The sequence below is a fragment of the Oenanthe melanoleuca genome, chromosome 1A, assembly GCF_029582105.1.
Source record: "Oenanthe melanoleuca isolate GR-GAL-2019-014 chromosome 1A, OMel1.0, whole genome shotgun sequence".
In the NCBI taxonomy this organism is placed as follows: Eukaryota; Metazoa; Chordata; class Aves; order Passeriformes; family Muscicapidae; genus Oenanthe; species Oenanthe melanoleuca.
In genome coordinates this window covers 4953851-4976567 of record NC_079334.1, presented here as the reverse complement: position 1 = coordinate 4976567, position 22717 = coordinate 4953851, and the positions used below count along the sequence as shown (strand labels likewise).

Here is a 22717-nt window from a genome sequence, read left to right as displayed (position 1 = left end):
GTGTGCATCTCCACAACATGCAATACAGCATATTTCCAAAGGTTGGAGGAAACAGACAAAAAACCAAAAGCTTCAGTGACAAAAGAATCAGTAAAACATTCATTAGTCCCAAAGGATTCTCACATCGAAATCAGGGTTTTACACAATAAAAATCCTGCCAGCCACAGAGCACTGTATAGAATCTAAAAATGTGACTGTATTAAGGCAGGCTTGGCACACATTTTGATCAATGTCTTTCACCAAAGAGGGTCAACAAAGCACATTAAACACCACCAGCTCAAGAGTACTGCAGATCTAAGGATCTCATTAACCATTAAGGCATGCAACTGTGCCACCACTCCCCTCAAGCCATGAAATTGTCTGTAAAACAGTAACATAAAACAGCACTAGGTTTTCAGCAGCACAGTCCTTAGCAGAGGGATAGTCAGACTGGAACTGTGTCTTATGGCTGAATTCCCTTTGAGTTCTTTTCAGTTTAAGATCAGCTGCACTGGGACACACCAAATGTTTTTAATCCAATAACCCTTCTCCCACAGGGAGCAAAAGTGGGGAAGTATAAAAATAGGACAAGCACTTGAGGATTTTGTTCCAAGCAGACTCTGAGCACCTTGTTGCTGAAGTGCTTTCCAAGCTGGACAGGTTTCTCTGCATTCAAAAACATTTATGGAAGGAAGCAAGGCTTGAGGATGTTCGTGTGCCTCACGAACAAAGGGTGCTGTCATGCCTCTAGCGCTCAGTCTGAAGGACTTTTACAAAAGGGAAATGCTGCAGGGAAAGATGTGAAGGCTGACACCAGGAGAAAACCAGGGCATGGGCAGGAAGCCCAGCAGGAGTGCAGAGCAGAGAGAAGTGCACTTCCTTGAGCTGGGGGCTGCAATTAGCAGGAGAGCCTGCAGCACAGCCAAGTCAGCACCTACACAGCCTACTGAGAATGTCCCTGGCCTCCCAGGGACAAACAACCTGACCACCTACTGCATCTCCCCCATCCCACACCACCTCTCAAACCTACTCAAACAACTCCAGAGGTCTGCTACCTCTTCCTTACTGACAGACAGCTCATTCACAAAGCACTTGGTATTTTCTTACAGCTGCATTCCCTCCATAAGGGTTTGGGGAGTGAGCTGCTTTGGCTTTGCTGCTTCTTCAGCAGATAATGCCTGTCATTTGATATACAGACAGTGACATGCTAAATGTCCATTTGGAGAAAGCCCAATAATTATGAGTTTAGCATTCAGAGAACAGTCATCAGATAGCACAGCCCATGCCATTTCTGGCAGGAACCTGAGCAGCATTTCTGCTGCATCTGATGTCCCTTGATGGAATTGAGTTTCAGAGTACACACGCAGCTTTTCATTGGCAGATGATGAAAAACAATGACCAATTACTTTACTTAGACTTTACTCAAGGGAGAGATCTTTCCCCCTGTTACAATATGAGTAAAGTTCCAGAAGCAGATACCACAAGGCAAAAAGAAAGTAAATACTTAAAAAAACAGGTCAGCACCAAATACATGTCTATTGCAAATTACAAGAATTCTGACACATCTTACACTCCCATGTGTGTAATGCAAGACCTAGCAAGAGTGGGTGCCTCTGCCTGTCAGATGCCTACACTCAAAAACAAGACTCACTTGAGAGAGGGGGGTGTGTCTTTTTAGGCAACAGATGCTAAAAAGGGTACAGTTTCAAAGAATTGTGTTTTCTTACTTGCTAACTTTAACTCCTGCATCTCTGTAAGCTCCCCATCTTAAACCAGAGACTGCAAACACAGGCTGTTCCTTTTCTCCCTGTAAAAAAATATAAACACTGCAAAATTGCTTTCTCTTATCTTGTTTCCAACTTTATTTTCTGAAGTTGGAAAAATAGCATTTCTACACAAAAACTTCTGTTAAATTTCTACACAGAAGTTTCACAGAAGAGGTATGACAAAGAGCTAACAGTAATAAAGCTTAGCAGAATTTAAGCATTGTACAATCCACCTGCTCCAGGAAGGAATATAAGAGGTAAAGTTTTGAACAGGTAGCCTGAGTTTGACTGCACACCTAGCAATGGCAATTTCATCTTGTGGATTTGACTGTTAGCCAAAAGCAAGGAGCTCTGCGCAGCAACACAATGCTCTCGCTGCAGAAACATCCATTCTACACCTGAACAGAAAAATAATATTCACAAACCATATGGGGCATAGTCAGATTTTGTATATTTCAGTTTGTCAAACTTCACAATACACACAAATGCATCAAGTCAGCAGACAGCTACTGCCATCTCTCACCATTGATACAGAAATATCACTGTACTAAGTTTTGGATTCATCAATACTCTCTGAGTCTCAAAGAAAGGTGATGTTGAGGCATTCTAGTTTTTTCTCCTGTCTGATGCCATAGCACATGGTGGAGAAATGACTGCCAGCAGAACTGCTGATATCATAACCTAAAATTTCTAACAGCAATACACAGAAGAAAACCAGCCCGTGTAAACATAAAAACATGAGAACAGGAAAGTTTTGGGAATGCTGGGGTCCAAATAAGTAGATGCTTTCACCTTGATCTGCAAGACATCAAGTGGAACTGTCTCTCCTTTCAAAATGGCCAAGGCAGCATTAGTAATATGTCTGCAAAACAAACAGAAAAAAGCTAAAAAACACAAGCAGGCGAAAGGAAATAAGTAAGCTTAAAAATTACTTTTTTTTTTCAGCAAATTCCACTCATGTCCAGTTAGGGCTTTTTTTCAGCAAAAGTAAAAACCCCAGGGAAACATGCTGCACTTAACTGAAATCAGAAAGTGAAATGGGTGGTGGCAACACATGACAAGACCTAACAAACAGCAAAGTGCACAAAAAGCAAAAGGAAATAATCAGCCTAAGCTTCTGAGATATTCCTCCTTTTTCAGCTAACCTGGCAGGTCAGAGGCCAACTGTTCCAGATATTTAACACACTAAGAACCCAAATCATGTTTTTTATTTAAGTAGTAGCAAGTATTACAGTCTGGGAGAGAACGGAACAGCATGACTGGTCTCAACTCACATGTCTGAGATTGAACTGCATTAGTATGTGCTAATTTATTCTGAAGTTTTTAATCAACATAAATCTACCCATCAGCAGTGCTCATATCATTCAGGTCTCCATTAAGCTGTGGACAGTAGCCAGGGCACTTTGTCATTTCAAGCTGTAAAGATTTTGTAACCAAAGTGTCTAAATCCACTAAATAGTCTATGTTGAAACCTTGAAGCATATACTTGATTGAAACCCCTTCCCTGTTTTCCAAGTTGGGTAATACTTAGTTTCCACACTGCACACGTTTCCAGTGTCTCACCTGGACAAGGAAAAAATGCAGTTTTCAGATCCAGCCCAATATTCATGTGAATCAGTGGGAGAAACTGCCCTTGGCTTCATTAGGATTACAATACTGAGACACATAAGGAAGATGTTCTTCCCACAGCCCATCTTCTCTCCCAGCTCTTACCTTTCTCTAAGACCTTTACAGTTCCTACACTTCAAAGTAAGAGAAGGCTGAAGAAACCACAGCCCAAATATTTCTTTGAAAAGTATCACTTCTGCACTTCTTAACTCAGGTTCTGTTACTGGGGCTGTTAAGCAGCCTGTTGACCAAATTACCTGCAACTTCACCAGTGTGCTGCAGTCCCACCTGCACAGTTCATTACCTTGGGACAAGGAGATCATCCATTTCAAACAGCTTCTTTAGAACCCAAACATAAATTATTATTTTAATCTTGGCTGCTGATTACAGCTTTGTCCACCTTCCTGAGCTTCAAAGCACTCTGGTAGTTTTAATGAAGGATGTTTTGCCAGTTGACTCTTGGGTTTTATGTATGATGGATACCAGCAAGGATTCCACAAAGAACAATGTTAATGAGTTACTGGGAGAGTGAGAGTAAAAAGATTTCAGGACCAAGAAGAAATATATTTTTTATTATTATGAGAGGAGAGAAAGGGAAAGATTGAAAAGTGAATTGAAAAATGAAGTGTGGGGAAAAGAAAGACTATTTGACTCCCTTTTCTCTTTGTAAGTGGACAAAACAATCCTGCAACAAACACCATCCAGACTGGATCATATCCAGGATGCTGAAGATAATAACTGGGTTGTTGGATTACTGCCAGCATCAGTCCCACCACAGGGAAAAGTCAGTACTTCCCTGCAAAAGTCAGTAATGGGATCCAACCTTGCCCCTATTGTTGTATACCTTACTTTGCAGGTCCTAACCAGGCTATATGTGGACTGGTTTCTAAAATTCTTAGACTGGAGAAGGGTCAAAAAGAGGATTTATTTTTGGCTTATTTTGTCATATCCTTGCTATATCCTTGTCATATCCTTTCTGCTATTCCTAAGAGGCTGATCCTTTTAATCCCTTTTTCTTTTTAAACTCTGAGCATCACACGATCACAGAGAAATTAGCCACAGCAAATGATTTCTAATAATACATACATTTCCTTCTTTTAATTTTTAGTCAGTTTTTGGAAGTCATTAACTCAGACAAGTCCAGAGAATCATCAGGCTCTGCCCAGAGACTGCCAACTTCTATGTAACACAGAAGAAAAAGAAAAGCATCAAGCTACCAAGAAGCACTGCTCCTTGAAAACAAACAACCATGTTTCAGAAATGTGTCATACTTACTGGACTTGACTTGTGCTCTCAGGGTACAGTGTGTGGCTCAAATTGCAAGTTTTTCCAAGGGGTATGAATCCTATGGGAATCTTACTGAAGGCAGCCTGGACACATAAGGAGAGTAAATTAACATTTGCATGAAGCTTCCTGTGTGCAGATCACAGCTGTGTCTGGCATCACCCCTTTGGCACTGAGCAGCCAGGCACTTCCTCACACAATGACTCAGAACATGGCACCCAAATCTGTGAAGCCACCACTGCCAGCTGGGTACAAAGGAGCTCTCTGTAATCATTAAGAGCATTGTTACATGCATTTTGGCAGCCACATCCCAACTAATGCACAGATTCTATCAGCAATCTGCCATCTTTCTTAATACTGATGGTGGCATCACAGGCTCTGAATCCCATTTGCCACAGCAGAAATCCCCCCCTGACAGAGTAACCTTGCACAGCAAAGACATTTTCTCACTTAAGGAAAGGAAATTAATTGATTCCTCTGCCATCCAAATCGTGAAGCAGCAGAAGGTCTCATTTTTGGAAGTCACTGACCATGTTATTTTTCTGTTCCACTGCTCAGCAAAAGGGCTTGTTGAAGGAGTAGGTTATTACCCTGTACCTCATCTTAAACCTTGCTCCTTGAAGCGTGTCAGCAAACCAGTGTAAACCACCCCCTATCCCAGTGCACCATCCCCTGCTGGGAGATGCTGCCAGCAGCACTGGGCCACAGCCAATCCACAGGGACTCAATTCCCATCTCACCACACACCCAGTGCTCTCCCCTGCTGTGCCCGTGTCACCTGCAAGTTTTAACACTCTCAAACAGCCTGCTCTCATTTCCCTCAGTGCTGCTTTACAGTGTGCAGATGAGAGGCTGTTTGCAGCTCCTGCAGTCAAGCTCTGCTTCCCTGGCTGCCAGGAACAGGGCTTTGGAATACCTGGCAAACTCTTATGCAGGCAACAGTGGTGTGATACCCTGAGGGAAAAGGGAAGCAGGGCACAGAGAGAGAGGCAGCTTGAGTGCAGATCTCTGCTCCTAGGACAGAGTGACATGAAGGACAAGAATTCCTTGGCCAAAGCCATGAAGTGGCACAGTGGCAATACTACAATGCAGTATTCCACCCATAATTGTGCTGGATGCAGAATTTCCAACACTACTGCAAAATGATCCAAGCTACATCAAGATAAGAAAAATAAATAAAAAAATAAAAAAAATAAAGAGAAACTAGCTAGTAAAGCCTCTAGACTTTTCTTCCACTATCATCAGATTATAAAAATCTCAGGATCCAACTATAATAATATTAGATTTAAAACAATGATGCCTCAGAATTGAAATAAGCAGCCTTCCTTTAAAAATATTGACTTTGTTGCAGAGTCCCCCTTGTCACATTCAGCCAAAGCAAATGCCTAAACAGATACAATTCTAGCTGCCAAGGGTATCATCATAATCTTGTCTGGATCATTTAATTGAGTTTCTGCCAGCTCCTGCCAGAAGGTTTTGGGAACAATGATTCCCTCCTTTCTTCAATAACACTGTCCTCCCACTTTAAAAAGAAAAATCTCTTCTCATTTCCATTCAGAGTGATCCACCTTGAGAGGTTAAGATTTGCTTAGTACAGCCATCTGCATAGGTAGGTATGCACTGCTTGAAGAAACAGCAAAGCAATCCCAAAGCAGTAGGAGTGTGACCATAACTGAATTCGGTTTCAGGCATGTACAAATACAAGAAAAATGTGTACTTTTGCCCAATGCTTCTGCCAAACAAAGTGGCATGCACAGCTGGTCCATGGGTCTTGGAAAATTGAGCATTTGGCTTCTCCACAATCCCTGCTCTGATGCTGGAAACTTCCCAAAGCCATGGCTTGGGAGTCACTGCAGTCCCTCAGAAAGGGAACAAAGAACAACCAGGCAGCATTGCAGGACAGTAGCCCAGCTGGATTGCTGCACAGCAAGCTGGCTCCAGAGGAGTAAGCAACATATCTGCTGAAGCCAGCTGAGGCCAAGAGATCACATTGGATGCACAAGACACTCCAAGAAATAAACACAATTTTTAAAATGACACCTTCTCACCTCATCTGCTCTACGGAGAAGTCCAGTTATGACCTGAAAAACATGGGAAATGATCAGCTCTAAGAATTTTATTTTTCCATTACAGTAAAAATTTAAATTCTAAACCTGTGAAATTCTAAACCACGTTTACTCTTTGAGGTTTAAGGAGCAGCTACTCTTTTATGGAAGGTGCTACAGTTTTTTACATGGGAAAGGAGGAATGCTCAGCCTGCAAACATGTTTGAAACAGCAGGTTTATGAGTGTGCCTGAGTACATGCTGGCACCACAACCAATGCCAGTGTAAATGTTTTAACACTGAATGATGCTCTGCACAATGCAGAACCAGCACTGGTCAATGCAATTAACTAAAGGCCAGAATGAACATGCAGGTGTATTCTGATCACTTTCTCTTAAGGTCATTGCATTCATTTAGCCATTGTCTTATGAAATCAGAAGTTAGAAACCAGGAACTGTTTGAATAAAATACAGTCTTGAAAAAGAGAGTATCCCCCAGTTCCACTCCTGCCATTAATCATCTTGACAATAGGCATTTATTAAACACCTTCCATGCTTTGTTATCATTCCCACATAATTTTTAAGTTATCTGATTCTACTTAGTAAAATACGCATTCCTCTTGGGGAGTTTATAGAAAGGAAGGAATTTGAAAATCAAACCATTACAACTACATTACACAGAAAGAAAAAGTTAGAACTATGTCCCTCCGAAGAGTTTGCTCATTCTAGGGTAAAGTTCTGGAAGACAGTTATGTCACACACTCTTTTTGACCCCATTCCCATCTTAACTTTAAGACTAATACCAACAAGCAGAGTGTTCTGTCCCCAGAATATTATAACATTTACAGAAAACACAGATACTAAACTGGACAGATCTCTAAGAACACTTGTTATGATGCTGCTACATTGCACAGACTCAATCTTCTTGCCCTCAGCCCAACCATGATTCTCAACAAACCAGGCTCCTGCAGTACCTCTTGGACTGTGCCATCTCCTCCTGCAATAATGATCACATCCGTGCTTTCCATTAATTCCATAAGCCTTTTTGCTTGTCCCTCATAATCAGTCTGAAGAAACAGAGATCTAAACATGAGGACTCAAATGATTATTTTTAATATATCCCTTTTATAGAAAAAAGAATCATCTATCCATCTGGCTAATAGTTATTTTCATATAAGCACACAGTACTGTATATTACTTACATTCAAGGGTTTTCTTTTCAACTTATAAAACCAGTTTGATGCATAATATAATAAGTGCAAGTAAATACACACACACACAGAGGTTAAATGAAATATCAGAGCAAATCTTACTCAACAGATCTAGAACACCACAGCAATCATCTTATTTCCAGGTAATATTACATTGAAACAAACCCAGAAGCCAGCCACTTTCAGAAAAACTCCCACTATCTTTAACAGCCAAAGTGCTCAAGTGCATCTCCTGAAACACAGCACCAACTACATAAAAGGCCACTGCCTGCCAGCCACTGACACTGGATTTAGCAGTAAAGAGTACTGACGTTTTAAACCATCAACACTGTTTTCTACAAAATCAAACTCTTTTACAGAACCATCTCAGCCTCACTTCCTTGCCCTGTTTTGTCAACTTATCAGGTCTGATGCCACCAAGCATGTTTTAAGTCTTGCAAAAAAATTTCTTTTTTTTAGGGTGGGACTAGGTATTTTTAATGATCAGAAAAAGGGATGAATAAAACAGCATTTTAATACTAAATCTTGTGGAAAATATTCCAAGGCAGAAAGATGGATATCAGAGTACTTTGCTGTTAGGACACACTGACTATTAAGCAATCCACATATCACAGTCTCAAAAAAACCCAAAAACTCCAGAATGAGAAGAGATCAGAATCCCTTCAGTGTTTCCTTGTTCTTCTCTTTCCAAAGAAAACCTGTTTGTTAATTCACACCATTTAGAGCTCAGTGCTCTGCTTTCATGGTGGGAGCGTTTAATTATTTGGAGAGACACAGAAATAATTTCAGTGTAAAGATAACAGGTTATTTTTAATTAATCTGAACAGTTCAACTGCATGTCAAAATTCCTCACTTGTCAATTCTTCAAGTTCAGGCAGAAATGACAAATTCAACAGCAATGGGCATGCACCACTAGCCAGCATCCAAATATTTAGAGAGTTTTCTCTCAAAAATGAATTATAGAAGAGCTGCTTTAGACAGACAAACAAGCATATGTACAGCTTCAGCTGAAAATTAAAATCTCACTACACTGTTTGAAAACTAACTGTGAATTAAAAAGATTAGGTATTGGCTGAATATCTCAGTATTTATTTCTTCCTATAAGATGTCTACAGGCCAACTGAGAATTTCAAATGCATACAGATTTGAATTTCAATTCTACAAGAGGAGAAAGAAGAGCAGTCAATCTTTTTATATTAGCAGAACCTATAAGTTCTTACCCTAACCACAGTTACATCCATGCCAGATAAGTGCAGAATTGGTGCAGCATTCTTTTCAAAAAGGTTCACAGCTTTGCTAGAAATAACAGAATAAAAACTGTTTAATGAGTCTTGTGGCTGAAAAAAAAAAATTAAGATGAAAGAAACAAATGAGTAGCAAGAAGAAATCTACTTAAAACCGAGCATTCAATCTCCACAATCAGTCACTCAACCTGACAGTCAGAAAAGATGAGATTTCATGGGGCTCAAATATGTTACATTTCTAGTCTTGTATCTCAGATGTCAGGGTTTTATTGCAGTTTTAATAAATGTACAAGATGCTATCTAACTTTTGCCAAAAATAATTTAAAAAACCCATTAAAACAAGCTAAGATCTCCAGAAAGAAATGTATTAGAAAATGAATGACTTGCAAAGCACCAACCTTTAGGACAAAAAATGTAGGCTTTAAGAAATACTTTTAAAATCCCAATTATTTATCACTACATATTATTAACAAAACTCTGACCTTTTTTGTTATAGGACTGATAATTTTATGCCTGTCATAGCATAATAAAATAATTATATCACTAACTATAAATTGTTTCCAAGTAGAAACATGAGATTGATTAATACTGTGCATTTTCCAGACTCACAAAAGCATGTGAGTCCAAGCACCTCCATGTCAGCTATAATATTCCACACATATTGGTAGTAACAACTCTCTGCCCCTCCACAAAATGCTACTATTCCAAAGCTTAACTGATCAGCAGAAACAGATACACATCACATCCAAAATTACAGTTTTTCTGCTAATGAGCATGTAAAAATAGCAGACCTCTTCCAGGAGTCTTGCTCCAAGCCCATATTTAGTCCCTCAGTTTGTGGGCACATCCCTTTCAAGGGCAGGTTCCCACAGAAGTAAGAACACTTCTTGCCAACTTCAAGTCTTGAAGCAATCAAGGTCATCCCTTATTTCTACAGTTTTTGAGGATGGAAATGTATCACATGCAAAAGTTTGGAAGGAATACAAAGGAATTTTATATATGAAAGAATGACAAAGGCCAAAACACAGGATTAAAGAAAAATAAAAAAGAAAAAAATATATATGTTTAGAAATCATTCTTCCACCTCAAGCAATTAATTCTATTTCTCATCCCAATATTTTTGGTGAAATAAAATTTGGCATAGTTACATAGCACCAGCTTGGCACCAGAGGGTGGCAAAAATGAGCTCAAAAATCTGGCTGGCTTCTACAGTGGATAGCAGAGCAAAAATGCAGACAGAGTGCCTCAAATGAGAGTGCTGGGAAGGGGGAATTTTACCCTTTGCAAGCTGCTGGGTTGAGGAAGACTGTTGCTTTCTTCAGTGGCACAGTGGCACGAATCAGCTGGTTGCCAAAAGCCTAAGAAAGAGAAAAAGAGCACAGCTCAGTTTATCTTTTAAGTACACTGCTGAAACAGTTCAAAATAATGCATCTCTGCAAATGTCAATGGGCTTTCAAGCCTCATGACATTCAAATGACTTCCATCTTCAGCCATTGCACAGGTCTCTTACTCAAAGACCTGCACTCTTAGCAGCAGCTCCCATCACTGTCACAAGTACTCTTTAGCTCATTTTTACAATTCCACCACCATTTCGTTTTTGTCAACCTCTGGTTTTCTGCAATGGGCAGAGATCCAGGGAGCTCTCCTTGACTCCAAGGTTACTGGATTTTCTTTCCTTATGTAATTCTCATCCACCTGCCTGCCACCTTTCTGCATTCTTTAAAACTTCTGAACTTTAATTCCTCTATCTCTTCTACTCATTTTAGTATTTTCTACACTTCAGTTTTTGACGACAGGAAAGATAATTACAAGAGGATCTGCCTTGACCTATAAGCAAGTCCACTGTTTCTTACACTTTTTTTTAAAGCTAATCTCTCTCTATAAAAATCATTCAATTCCTCTTCAACTTTTAATCCAATTCTGAAGAGGGGTCTCAATTTTAAATTCTTTGAGAGTTCCTCCACCAAGCCTTTTGCACTTTGTACCTATCTCCAAAGCTGTTCAGCACAGGCAGGGAAAAGCAAAACTTCCATGCATGTTGCATCCTGCTCTGTAAGTTTCTAGAAGGTCACTTAAAGGCACCCTCACTAACACACCAAATCAAAGTGGATTTGAACACAGGGAATACAAGGTATTCAGCAATACCATCCAGAAGCCCCAGAAAGAGCAGGAACCCAAGACTACATGACCCAGTCAACTGTCCCTGGCTTTTTTCCCCCTTTACCTTGAAAGCTAACCCCCTAGCAGAGATTTTTATACTGAAGGAGGTGATACTGTACACACAGAACAGTAAATTTTACTGTTTGTTAGCTGTTCAAACTTATTATTAATCACACCTGCAAACTTTGCTCAGGAAACCTCAATTTAAAGAAGGGTCCAGCTGGCTGGGCTGCTTAAAACACCTGGATTTCTTTTTTAGGAAAGAAAAAGGATCAGAGAAGTTGCTGAGAGTAAAGAAATCTTCAAAGAAAGTGAAACAAATCAATAGCTCTTAAGCTGTACTCAAAGACCAGCTGGAAAACAGACCAACTTATTATATTGCAATTGTTGGATGGGAATTGGGGAATAGGGGACCTCTAGCATGTTACAGCTGTTAGAAACAACTAATTATTTGCTTGGGGGGCACAATGTCATGTATTTGCATGCTCCAAACAATCTAACAAGGCTCTAAACAACCCAACAAGGCTCATAAAGATTTTATTAGTAATGACATAATTGCTTCTTTATGTAATATACTTAGACATTTATGTTACATACAGGGGCATTTCTAAAGCAAATGCTTATTTGTAAGACAAGAAATAAAAAAGTAATAATGCAATATTCTAGAAGTCTTTCAGAGCAGAACATAAGTAAAGACAACTTAAAATCATACAATAAATATGGTTATTAAATTATAATATTAATAAAATAAAAGGTATAATTTAGGTAAGTCAGTGCCTTTTTCAGTTTCTTGTCAAATGCCCACTTCCAGGTATTGTATTTCTGGATTTATAAAATGACAACCACTATTTTACAACTATGAAAAATCCTTTACACAAAGCTTTTATAGTGCTTTATGAATACCAGAAAATAAACTACATTCTTTTACAGAAAACTATCCTTGAGTGAATTTTTTGCCAGCTAAACAGCACCTCTTTAACATGACCTCAGCAACAACAAGGTCAATCAGCAAGACTCATTTGCCAAGGAAGTCCAAGTCAGCTGACACTGACTTATTCCAGAGACACAGGTGTAAAATGTTATAAATATGATTAATGGGTTCTTTATTATAGAATCTTTCCACAGTCATTTGCCACACCAAGGCTGTCATCATAAACTGGTATTTAAATTCAGACATGTGGCAGAACCCTTGCAGGATGTACTGCTGTTGTGGACACTCTCTCAGGAAGGCAGCTTCCTTACCAATCTGATAATGTAATAGGCTTAAAAACCTAAAAATCCAATGTAAAAATGGTAAGAACTTCACACACATTTCATTCAGACTAAACTTCTTCTTTGGTGAGTTTGCCTCTATTTTTTCCAAGACTTCTATACAGCATTATAAAAGCAAGTAGCATTTTTCAAACTATTTTAGATTGCTGTTATTCTGAAGAACATACCAGACACTTAATGCCTTAATGCAGTATTGCTGGGTGTTTTCAAGCACTATTTGGCACTGACATATCAGTAAGAATGGAAATTACTGCAAAAATTGATTATTAGGCTTTCTGGTTCATTCTTTTCTATTGCAGCAGTCTTCTGCAGTACATTTTCCCAGTCTTTAACCACTAAAATTGCAGGAAGCTCTACTGACAGTACTTATGTATTTTCATTAGTAAGAATAAGCCATAATAGAATAGAACCTGTGACTTAATAACTGGATTTCAGAAATAGGAAATTCAGGATTTCCACAACTGAACTATCTGCTGATACCAGTCCTTTCCTTAGCACTTACACCTTTATGGTAATACCACAAATACACAAACCATTTCACTGGTGCCTTTTAAAGAATTGGTTTAATTTGGTCAGCATGCTTCAAATTCTGAGGTATTAATGGCTATTTTTTGTGATACAAAACACTTCTATCACTTTGTTATTATGCAGTAAAAATGAATATTGAAAACATAAGACTCTAAAATTACAAGTATGGTTTATGAAAGCAATATTTTCAGAGAAAGGTTTTCCTTGTTTTTTCATGAGCAGTGAGTTCCCTTACATGTATTCTGGCAGGAAAATCCACTGCACAAGACAAGTTGCTGTGAAAATCTTTCAACAGCAGACAGGCTTAAATTGGGATAATTCAGGTGCACAACACTTCTCTACTCAGAAAAATAATTTTCACCATTCTACTCAGGCCCCATACATACATACATACTCAGTATGTAGCAATGATGGGAGAAGTGTTACACCCAGCAAAACATCAAAGATCTGTCATGAAAGAAGCAGGTTTAGAATAAACTTTGCTTGTGGGAGGTAAAAGCTCTTAAAATCCTACAGAAGTGATGTCATCCATAGGCAGCAGCACTTACACCTCCAAAAGACTGCTTATTAAGGACAAGATTTTTCTGTGGGAATATTACAGTATGGGAGTTTGTTGATTGCTGTTTGCCCATGCAAATTAACAAATCATCTTCCTGCAAGAAGTTTCCAGGCACAGAGCAACTGCATGTGCAGCAATGGAGGTCTGGGTAGCTCCAGCAGTGACTAAGATCACCCCAAGGATAAGGCTGCACTCCCCTGCAGCAGTGCCAGGACACACAAGGGGCAGTACCCATCCATCCCTGGGCACTGAGGGAAAGAACACAGATGGCATCATTGCAAGGCTTGTCACGTAGCAAAGGCCTGCTGGGAAAATGTCAGGAGCCCTGCAGAACCAAGATAAGAGAGAGATTTTAATCTAATTTAATTACTTTAAACAGTATTACCTGGGCTTCCTGGCATGCAGCTCTTCGTACCAGGTCATCACTATCAGGTAAGACAGAAAAGAGAGGGGACATTATGTTGTGTAAGTTCAAAACAATTTTCTCATTTAAAAAATATAGGTATATACCCTTTTTACACATAGTCTGACAACACTGAAACAGAAAAAAAACAAAAACATTTTAAGGATAAAACACCCCCACTTATGCACACATGCATGTTCTTTTTCTTCATGTGCACATAAACCTTTTTTCTACAGAAAAGCAGAAAACAAAGACCAGGATGCCAAGTGTGCTGAGATTACATAAGCTCTGGCACACTGTAACTCTGATTTATTTGTTAAATTGCTACATAACTGCACTCCAGAGCTCAGGTGTGGGTTTTTCCAATGTTCTTGCTGCCTGGTGTTTACACTGAAGGTATTTACTATTCTGGTAGTGCAGAAGGGTTCTAGAGAGGACTTAAGTCTTTGTGCATTACAACTGTGATCTTCCCTCTCCACCAGTTTGCAAGTCAAACACACATTAATGCAGCACCTCCCACCCACCTAGGTCTGAGCACAGCCCAAAGCAGTAACTCAGAGAGGTGAAAAACACTCATCTCCTTAAGTGAAGTGTAAAAACAAGAGAGAGATCATCAGTATTTGGTATATCACAGATAGTCTTTTCAGAAATACATTCTTCACTAGTCACTGGCAAGCAGGGCATATAGATGGTAAGCACTGGAGGCACAGCCACTGAGTGAGGAATGAAAGTCTGTTCCTGCCCCAGCCCCAAAAATGCCCTATTTCCCCTTGCAGACAAAATAGCAAGTACTGCTCTGCTGAGCACAGAGTCTTGTCATTCTCTAGGTACCAACACTTTCCATCCAATACCTGGCAAGACAATATATTGTCTCCAAATATCACATACAAAAAACCCCACTTACAGTCAGCATATCAAAATGAACCAGAAGGATTTAAGGCCAACCAGACAAAAACAGGTGACTGGGTGAACAGCAGGTGTCTGCCCCAAAGTGTGGCTCCTCAGCCAAACCCTGCCATGGAAATGGCAGAAGACTTCTCTTCCAAGTGCCATCTATTTGATTCCATTGGTTTACAGTATTTATCTGTCACTGGAACTATAAAGCTGCTCATTTTGGCATCACCAAGAGATGCTGCAAAATCACAAAACAGTAAGGTGACTTCAGGTGAGATATAAAATTGGGTTCTGAGAAAATAACTACAACATAAAAGCCACAGATTTATTCCTGGTAATAATGAAAAGACAAAGCAAGAGTTCAAGCATGGAAAAAGAAAATATGTGAATAATATCTCATCAGGATAACAAGTAACTGGAATGTCTGCAAAAAAATTCCTCAGAGGCATGCTGTCATATTTGCTCCTTAAAACCAAAGGAGTAGATAATTTGTATAAAGCACCTGCAATGTCACTTAGAGCAGCCTTGGGTTTGATTGCAGTAATGTGATGGAAATGCACCAGTTAAAATAACTCTGCAAAGGCTGGTGTTCCAAGCTGTGCAACAGCAGTGTCACAGCTCATTCCAGCTCAATCAAGACTCAATGAAGTTGAAATATTATGGGATATCAAGGAGCCCTCACTATCAAATGATGGCTGCACAGTTGATGTCTTTGAGAATGGCTCTCCTAACCTTCTGAACAAATCCAGCCAAATCCACATTATCTGTTTACTTCACATTGATGCTATTTTTTCAGAAGTCAAGCTCTGTCACACTGTTGGCCAGTCTGTTTTCCTGGTGCCCTCAGCTTTATGCCAGTGTTAATTACCTTTAAAATTAAGTCCAGCAACATTTTCCAAGTGCAAGCAGAAGATACTGTGCTCTCTTTCTCAACCTCAATGATCCTCAAAACTGTCAAGGATTCACCTCAGTGAGTCTTACCCATAATAATTAAGCTTGACAGTTTAGATGTCAACATTTATACTGATTTTCCCCTGCATTGAAGCTCTTAAAGAGACAGAAGAAGCCTACTTCAACACTTACCATGTTGGTGTCAAAAGAGAAGTTTAGATTCTGAGATCAGAAGAATCATTTACCATCCAGCAATTTCCAGGTGATTTGTCTCACTTCTCCAGCAGCACAGCACTCAGAATCCCATATTATCCCAGCCATACTCATAGCATTTCCACTAAATTCAACTGAGACATTTCAAAGTCATCTGAGTTTGTCAAGGATATCCCAAGTTTGGTGTAAAGATGCCATGTAACAGGAATTTTTTTAATTTCCTTAAAATTTTATGTCAACACTTAACTAGCTTCAAACTCTAGAAAAAACAGCACAAGTGTACTCACAGGGTGCATCTGTAAGAACAGTCCTCCTCCTGCACCTCACCTGCTCCATTTACTCACCTCACATGGCTCACCTAAGGTATCCCAAGAGGGTCTCCAAGTTCTCTGCAGGTCACAACAATGAAAAAATAGAGCTAGAAAAATGTGAAAACCAGCTAAAAGGTAACTTCTTAAAGCTTTCTGCCTCGGCATGCATTCATTCTCAAAATATGAGTGCTTACCAGCTCCCAGAGAAGATGAGACTCTTTAATAAACATAAGATATTGCTGATTGTTTTGCACTGTATTGTCTACTATTAGATAGCAACAAAGCCTTTTCAACAATGCTCCAACATGAGCAGGTGGAGGTTGAGGGAAATTGCTCCATGGCCTTAAAGAACACACAGAGATTTCTTCTGACTTGCACCATAGCCTCAGAAAACTAAAAATCAATTTTTACTTTATGTTTTCCCTAAGGCCTTATCTACACAATTTGGCCTTAAAGCCAAACAGACAAGCAGTGTTGCATCTGCTGGCCAACTCAGGGCTGTCTTCCTGCTGTGAGAATTAAGCATCACACAGCTTACAGCTGGGCCAACTTGCTTAAGCAGTAAAAATTTGGGAAACGGAGAGGAACAAACAGTGGCAGCAGGGTATGGAAGAAAGGAGCTGTCCTGGGCTGAACCCACAGCCAGAACATTCCCTGCAAAGCCTCAAGGCTTACAGTTTAATAAGGATGCTCCTCAAGTTGAGACTGAGACCTGTGCCCAAGTGTCAGCTCAAGCCAGGGTGGAAAGGACAGTTCCCTCACCCAGAGCAGCAATGAATGCAACAAGAAGACAATAAAGTTGAACTGAAGCTGTTTGAGGCTCTCAGCTGCAGCAAGGGTCTGTCTTAGATCCAACCAAAGCAACTCCCCTAAAAGTGATCACGCTACAAGTGTAACAAGAAGCTCAGGATCTCATTCCAAAATGGGTTATCAGCATTAAATCTAAGACTATTAAATATACTCAAATATGAAGAAGCCTAAAAATGTTCAAAGTTCAGTGTCTGCACCAAAACAAAGTTTTGTGAGGAGAAACTTGACCAAAGCTGTGCATACAGGATCAGTCCTCAGGAGCTATATCAGAGCTCCTGAAAAAGATTTTATCTTAGCAGAGAGCTTTTTTGGCTGCTTCTAATACAGCAAAAGCACAGAATCCTCTTTGCTGGATATTAGAATTTACTTCCATCTTGGCCTTGGAAGGGCATGAAAGACAAATCTTCAGTTCCATCAGCTTTACCTAAGACTCAGAATTTATACTCTGTTTTTTTGACAAAGTTATGATGAAATAAAGTCAGCTACTCAGGAAGTATATGCAGAAAGGTGACAAAGTGAGTTATCAGCTGGCAAACACACAGAGACTAACATTCAAACTGTAGATAACAGCACCACTCAGGATTACTGGCAGGCAGTCAAAGGTTCAGGTGCTTTGCCAGCATTTTCTACTGAGAATGTCAATGCTTTAACACATAGAGAGTAAAACTAAGTCTGTGATGAGTCCACTGCCTCAGTAGAATCCAAGGTCTCCATCCTGACATGGTGATGATTATTTATGCAGTGACATCACTCAAAGTCTGGTCAAATCTGACAATCAGTTCAGCTGCTGTCCATCATGCTGGAGATTCCATTTCTGCTGATTTGACAGGGCTGGTAACTCACTGCACCCCTTGGGGATACAAAGAACAGCAGCAGCTCAATTCAGGAAAGGTGACCCAGCAGATAAAGTTAAAAAGGGATTACAAACTTGGTGAAAATTTTAGAAGAACCATAAGGTAAAGAACAATCTTTATTTGTAATCAACCTCACCTGTGTATGTTAAGCAGAAGTATGTTACTGTCTGTGAGCACACACTGACAATGGGCATATCCTGCAAGCTTTGATCTAGGATATTAAATTAAGTATCTCTTGCACCTGTAGCATGAAATGCTATAGATTAAAATGAGCCTAACATATAAATTCATGCAATCCAGAGAAATTAAAGACAACCTCACATGCAGCAAAACTGAGTTATCCTCCTAATTCTCAGACAGCACAAGAGTACTTGCTAAATGCAAGACCATGGATTTTTAAAACATACTCTTTTATGAGAATAAAAATAATTTTAAGACACATTATTTCAAGGATGGTAATGGGGTTCTAATTAACAGTAGCTCAACCAGACATAACTCCAATCATCTGACATGAAAAACCTTTGCCACCTCCTGACTGACACCCCTGTCAGACCACCTTGGAATTACTTTTTACACTCTTGCCATCAAGCTCTTGTCATTCCTCGTTTTTTTGTAACCTGGATAAAACAACTCTCCACAGAGAATGGCCCAGAAATTGCTAAGCAGTTGTCAGTTTCCAAACAGTGTTTAAAACTCTGAAAGCAGCAGCTATGGCCTACATCAAAGTCTCACTGAACCATCCAACAGGATTTCCTACCTTGCATTTCCAGTGTCTCCTAAGGAAATGCTGCATTTTCCTTTACAGATAATCAGGAGATTGGAGAATGGGATATGTAAATTTTTTTTCTGTCCCCAGTACATCATCTGAGTTAAAGCACCATGCCTCCACAAACAACCCACACACATCAAAATTTAGATACCAAAGATTCCCTTTTTGGTTGTTTGCCTTTCCTATTTTCCTCCTTATTCCCCACCACATCACCTGTGGCACGCCCCAAACACAATTTCACTGCTACCACACAAGAAGTGAATGAACATCTGAAACCAACAGCACAAGAACTCCCAGACACAACTGACAAAAAGGCTGATTTAATGCCCAAGTCCCTAGGCAAAAGGATGTGAAGAAAAAGTATAAAAACAACAAAAATAGATTTATTTTCCTAACTTGCAATGTAAGCAGAAAAGAGCACTGTTAAAAACCTGACAAAACAACTAAAAATTATTAAGACAGTGACAATAAAGAGCAAAAAAGTAACAGCTCTTAAAAACAATTTGGCTACACCTGCTTTTCAGTCAAATGCATCTACCATAATCTTGAAGGACAAAGATTAAAAGATAAACTCAGCTTTTTTAAAAAGGATTTTACTTACTGTAAGGGACATACAGTCCACAGGTAAGCATGACACCACTGGGTATAACCTGTGGGAGGAGCAGGCTCCTTCCAAAGACCACACCAGGGCCTCAAGGGAGAGACAAGGACTTGTGCTAGGGCAGAAAGGAGGTGGGAAAACCCACAGGGAAAACCCACCACGGTGGGATGGGCCATGCTCAGCACATCCTGCAGGTCTGGTTCCAGTCATCACCCTTGTGATAATTGATATATGATTCGTGTTAATCATACAAGTTTTGGAGTTTGTATAAACCAGAATACTTAAAATAAGAAAAGAACATGGCCCTAGATAAAGGGAAATATAGGATTAAACCCACTCTGTTTAAATCCCCCTGCTATGAATATTGTGTATACCAGTTTGTAAAAGAGGAAAAAAAAAAGGGGGGTTATCCATAGTCTGAAAGTTTTTTTTTGCAGAATCAGATTTCCTGCCTTTGTGTGATCAATCACAAACTATCTGCTAAAGATCAGACTTCCCACTTCTGCTTTTTATCTGCCAAGACCAGATGGTTACATGGCCAGTTGTCCCAAGAGCTGTCCCACGGAACTTTGGAAGTTTCTTTGACCACCACTGCTTACCTTGCAGAATTACTACAACAAAACAATAACAATTCTTGATTCCTACAAGGAAAACCAGACTATAAAAAGGGAGCTGCAAACCCAGTTGGGTGGAAGCGTGGAGCGGGCGGTGACCCCTCACGTTTTCCCCAGCGCTGCTTGCTGTCTATATAAAATAAACCAATCGAAATTTTGCTGAATGTCTTTTGTTTCTCATTTATAACCCCCTTCCAACACGGGCTAGAAGCCGGCGAGCTGAGGGCACGCGTGCGGCTCAGACATTCTTTTTTCGGTTAGAAAACCTCCTCGGCTCCGAGAGGCCCCAGCAGGGCTCATGTTTAAACCTCCCGCTCGATCCCGCCCCATCCTACAACACGCAGAGAGGGAAGGCAGAAGGCACCGAGCCTCCCACGCCCACAGCTGCTGAGGGAGCGGGCGGCAGAACCATCCCCTCTGCGGCCCGGCCAGAGGCGGCCCCATCTCCGCCGCTCCCCCTCCCTCCATCCCTGCCAGCCGCCATTACCAGTGCTTCCCATAGAGCCAGTGGCCGCCCCAGCCCAGCAGGCAGGCTCCGAACGTGGATTTCTTCCAGTGGTGCCGCAGGGTTGCCAGCGCGTTCGCCATCGCGCGGCCGCCCCCCCCTCCCCGCGGCCGCTGCGGTGCCCGCCCGGCGCGGCCCGGCTGGAAACGGCTGCGCGGGCGCGGCGTTCCGCGCTCCGGCCGGGCCGCGCCTGCCCCACGGACACGCACAGAAATAAACCCCCGAGCCCCCCGTGCTATCAATGCATGTCGGATGTTATAAATGAGAAACAAAAGGTAGTCAGCAAAATTTAGGTTGGTTTATTTTATATAGACAGAGCGAGCAGCGCTGGGGAAAACGTGAGGGGTCACCGCCCGCTCCACGCTTCCACCCAACTGGGTCTGCAGCTCCCTTTTTATAGTCTGGTTTTCCTTGTAGGAATCAAGAATTGTTATTGTTTTGTTGTAGTAATTCTACAAGGTAAGCAGTGGTGGTCAAAGAAACTTCCAAAGTTCCGTGGGACAGCTCTTGGGACAATTGGCCATGTAACCATCTGGTCTTGGCAGATAAAAAGCAGAAGTGGGAAGTCTGATCTTTAGCAGATAGTTTGTGATTGATCGCACAAAGGCAGGAAATCTGATTCTGCAAAAAAACCTTTCAGGCTATGGATAACCCCTTTTTTTTTGCCTCTTTTACAAACTGGTATACACAATATTCATAGCAGGGGGATTTAAACAGAGTGGGTTTAATCATATATTTCCCTTTATCTAGGTCCATGTTCTTTTCTTATTTTAAGTATTCTGGTTTATACAAACTCCAAAACTTGTATGATTAACACGAATCATTTATCAATTATCACACAACCAAAAAAACCCATAAGTACCCCTAAGAAAACCCGAAACCTGCCAAAACACCAAATCCAAACCAACCAACCAAAACACAACAAAAATAAACTCTCAAAAAAAAAAAAAAAAAACAAAAAAAAACAAAAAAAACCCAAAAACAAAACAAAACTCAGAAGTAAAACAAAATCACAAACAACAAACCAAAAAGATTACAGAACATAAATATTTGAAGGGAATGGGCAAAGGCAGCTATAAATTTGCATGGTCACACCTACATTGACCAATTGTGGCTGAATAAAATGCAGCTGCTCATCTTTCCTACCTACCAAAAGAACATTTGAACAATTGTTCCCCTTTGGCATAAAATTCAAATTAGAGAAGTTCCTGTGTCCACTAGGAATCACACTGTGGTTCAGCAATGGTTCCAGTGAGGTGAGCCCTCTGTACAAAGCAGATCCTGACATCCTTCCCAATGCATTTCTAAATCTCCTTTTTACAAATGGCACCTCGGTTCCTTCCCAGTCACTGCCCTGGTGGCTGCTCCCTTCCCTCTGGTCCTGAGGCTCCCTGCAGTTTTTCCTGTTGTGGGTTGAAAAAACTGAGCAATTATCCTTGGCTGTACCTTCACCTTTTCTTCATCCCTTCTTTCATATCTCTTATATACCTGCTGCTCAAAGTCAGCAGAGAACTTAAAATCCATTTCAAAGATGAGTTAACACCTGTATCTTCACCCATCAAATTGTTTGCAAAGCCATTAGCATTTCTCTCAATCCCTCCTCTTCTTGTTTTGTAATTTTTCCTTACAAACCCTAGTTATTATAAACTTAACCCTTTTTAACAACCTGGAACACTTGACATTTGCACATCTGGTCCCTGCACCAGGCATGGTGAGTAAACCTAGATAAAAAATAGACAATGACAGTTCATGATTACCCATTGATCACCAGAGCTCCTTGTCCATGGCTACTGACAGCTGAGGTCTCCCATCCTTTTCTTCCAGTTGAGAAGGCCAAATCTGCAGGGCTTTAGGGACCTTGACCCGAGTGTGATGGCTGCACCCATGTCCAGCTGTCCTGGCTCTGTCTCTGCAGTCCTGGGTGGGTGTCAGAGCAGCACAGTCCAAAGGCAGTGTCTGTGATAACTGCTGCTTCCTCTTCAAGGAACCCCAAATGACCTCAAGAAACCCCTGCCAGGCACTCCTATGACCTCAAGCCAGCCCAAATGACCTCAAGAAACCCCTGCCAGGCACTGAACCCCTGCCAGGCACTCCTATGACCTCAAGTCTGCTCAAATGACCTCAAATAACCCCTACCAGGCACTCAATAACCTCAAGGAACCCCTACCAGCCACTCCAATGACCTCAAGTCAGCCCAAA

General features: G+C 40.7%; 1 protein-coding gene across 2 annotated transcripts in view; it reads right to left on the bottom strand.

Annotated features, from left to right (window-relative positions):
• The window catches only part of AGK (acylglycerol kinase), a 32335-nt gene extending 11681 nt beyond the window's left edge, over positions 1 to 20654 (bottom strand). The window contains exons 1-9 of one of the 2 annotated variants that reach the window (XM_056482652.1): positions 20501 to 20654; positions 14039 to 14078; positions 10413 to 10492; positions 9111 to 9186; positions 7654 to 7746; positions 6685 to 6717; positions 4629 to 4723; positions 2538 to 2607; positions 1707 to 1786 (exon numbers count right to left, since the gene is read on the bottom strand). In XM_056482652.1, the coding sequence (XP_056338627.1) occupies positions 1707 to 1786; positions 2538 to 2607; positions 4629 to 4723; positions 6685 to 6717; positions 7654 to 7746; positions 9111 to 9186; positions 10413 to 10492; positions 14039 to 14078; positions 20501 to 20601 (668 nt within the window). In that variant the 5' untranslated portion in view covers positions 20602 to 20654. The remainder of the gene's footprint in view (positions 1 to 1706; positions 1787 to 2537; positions 2608 to 4628; positions 4724 to 6684; positions 6718 to 7653; positions 7747 to 9110; positions 9187 to 10412; positions 10493 to 14038; positions 14079 to 20500) is intronic. The other variant, XM_056482654.1, reaches the window with a different exon arrangement.
• Between the last annotated feature and the right edge of the window lie 2063 nt (positions 20655 to 22717).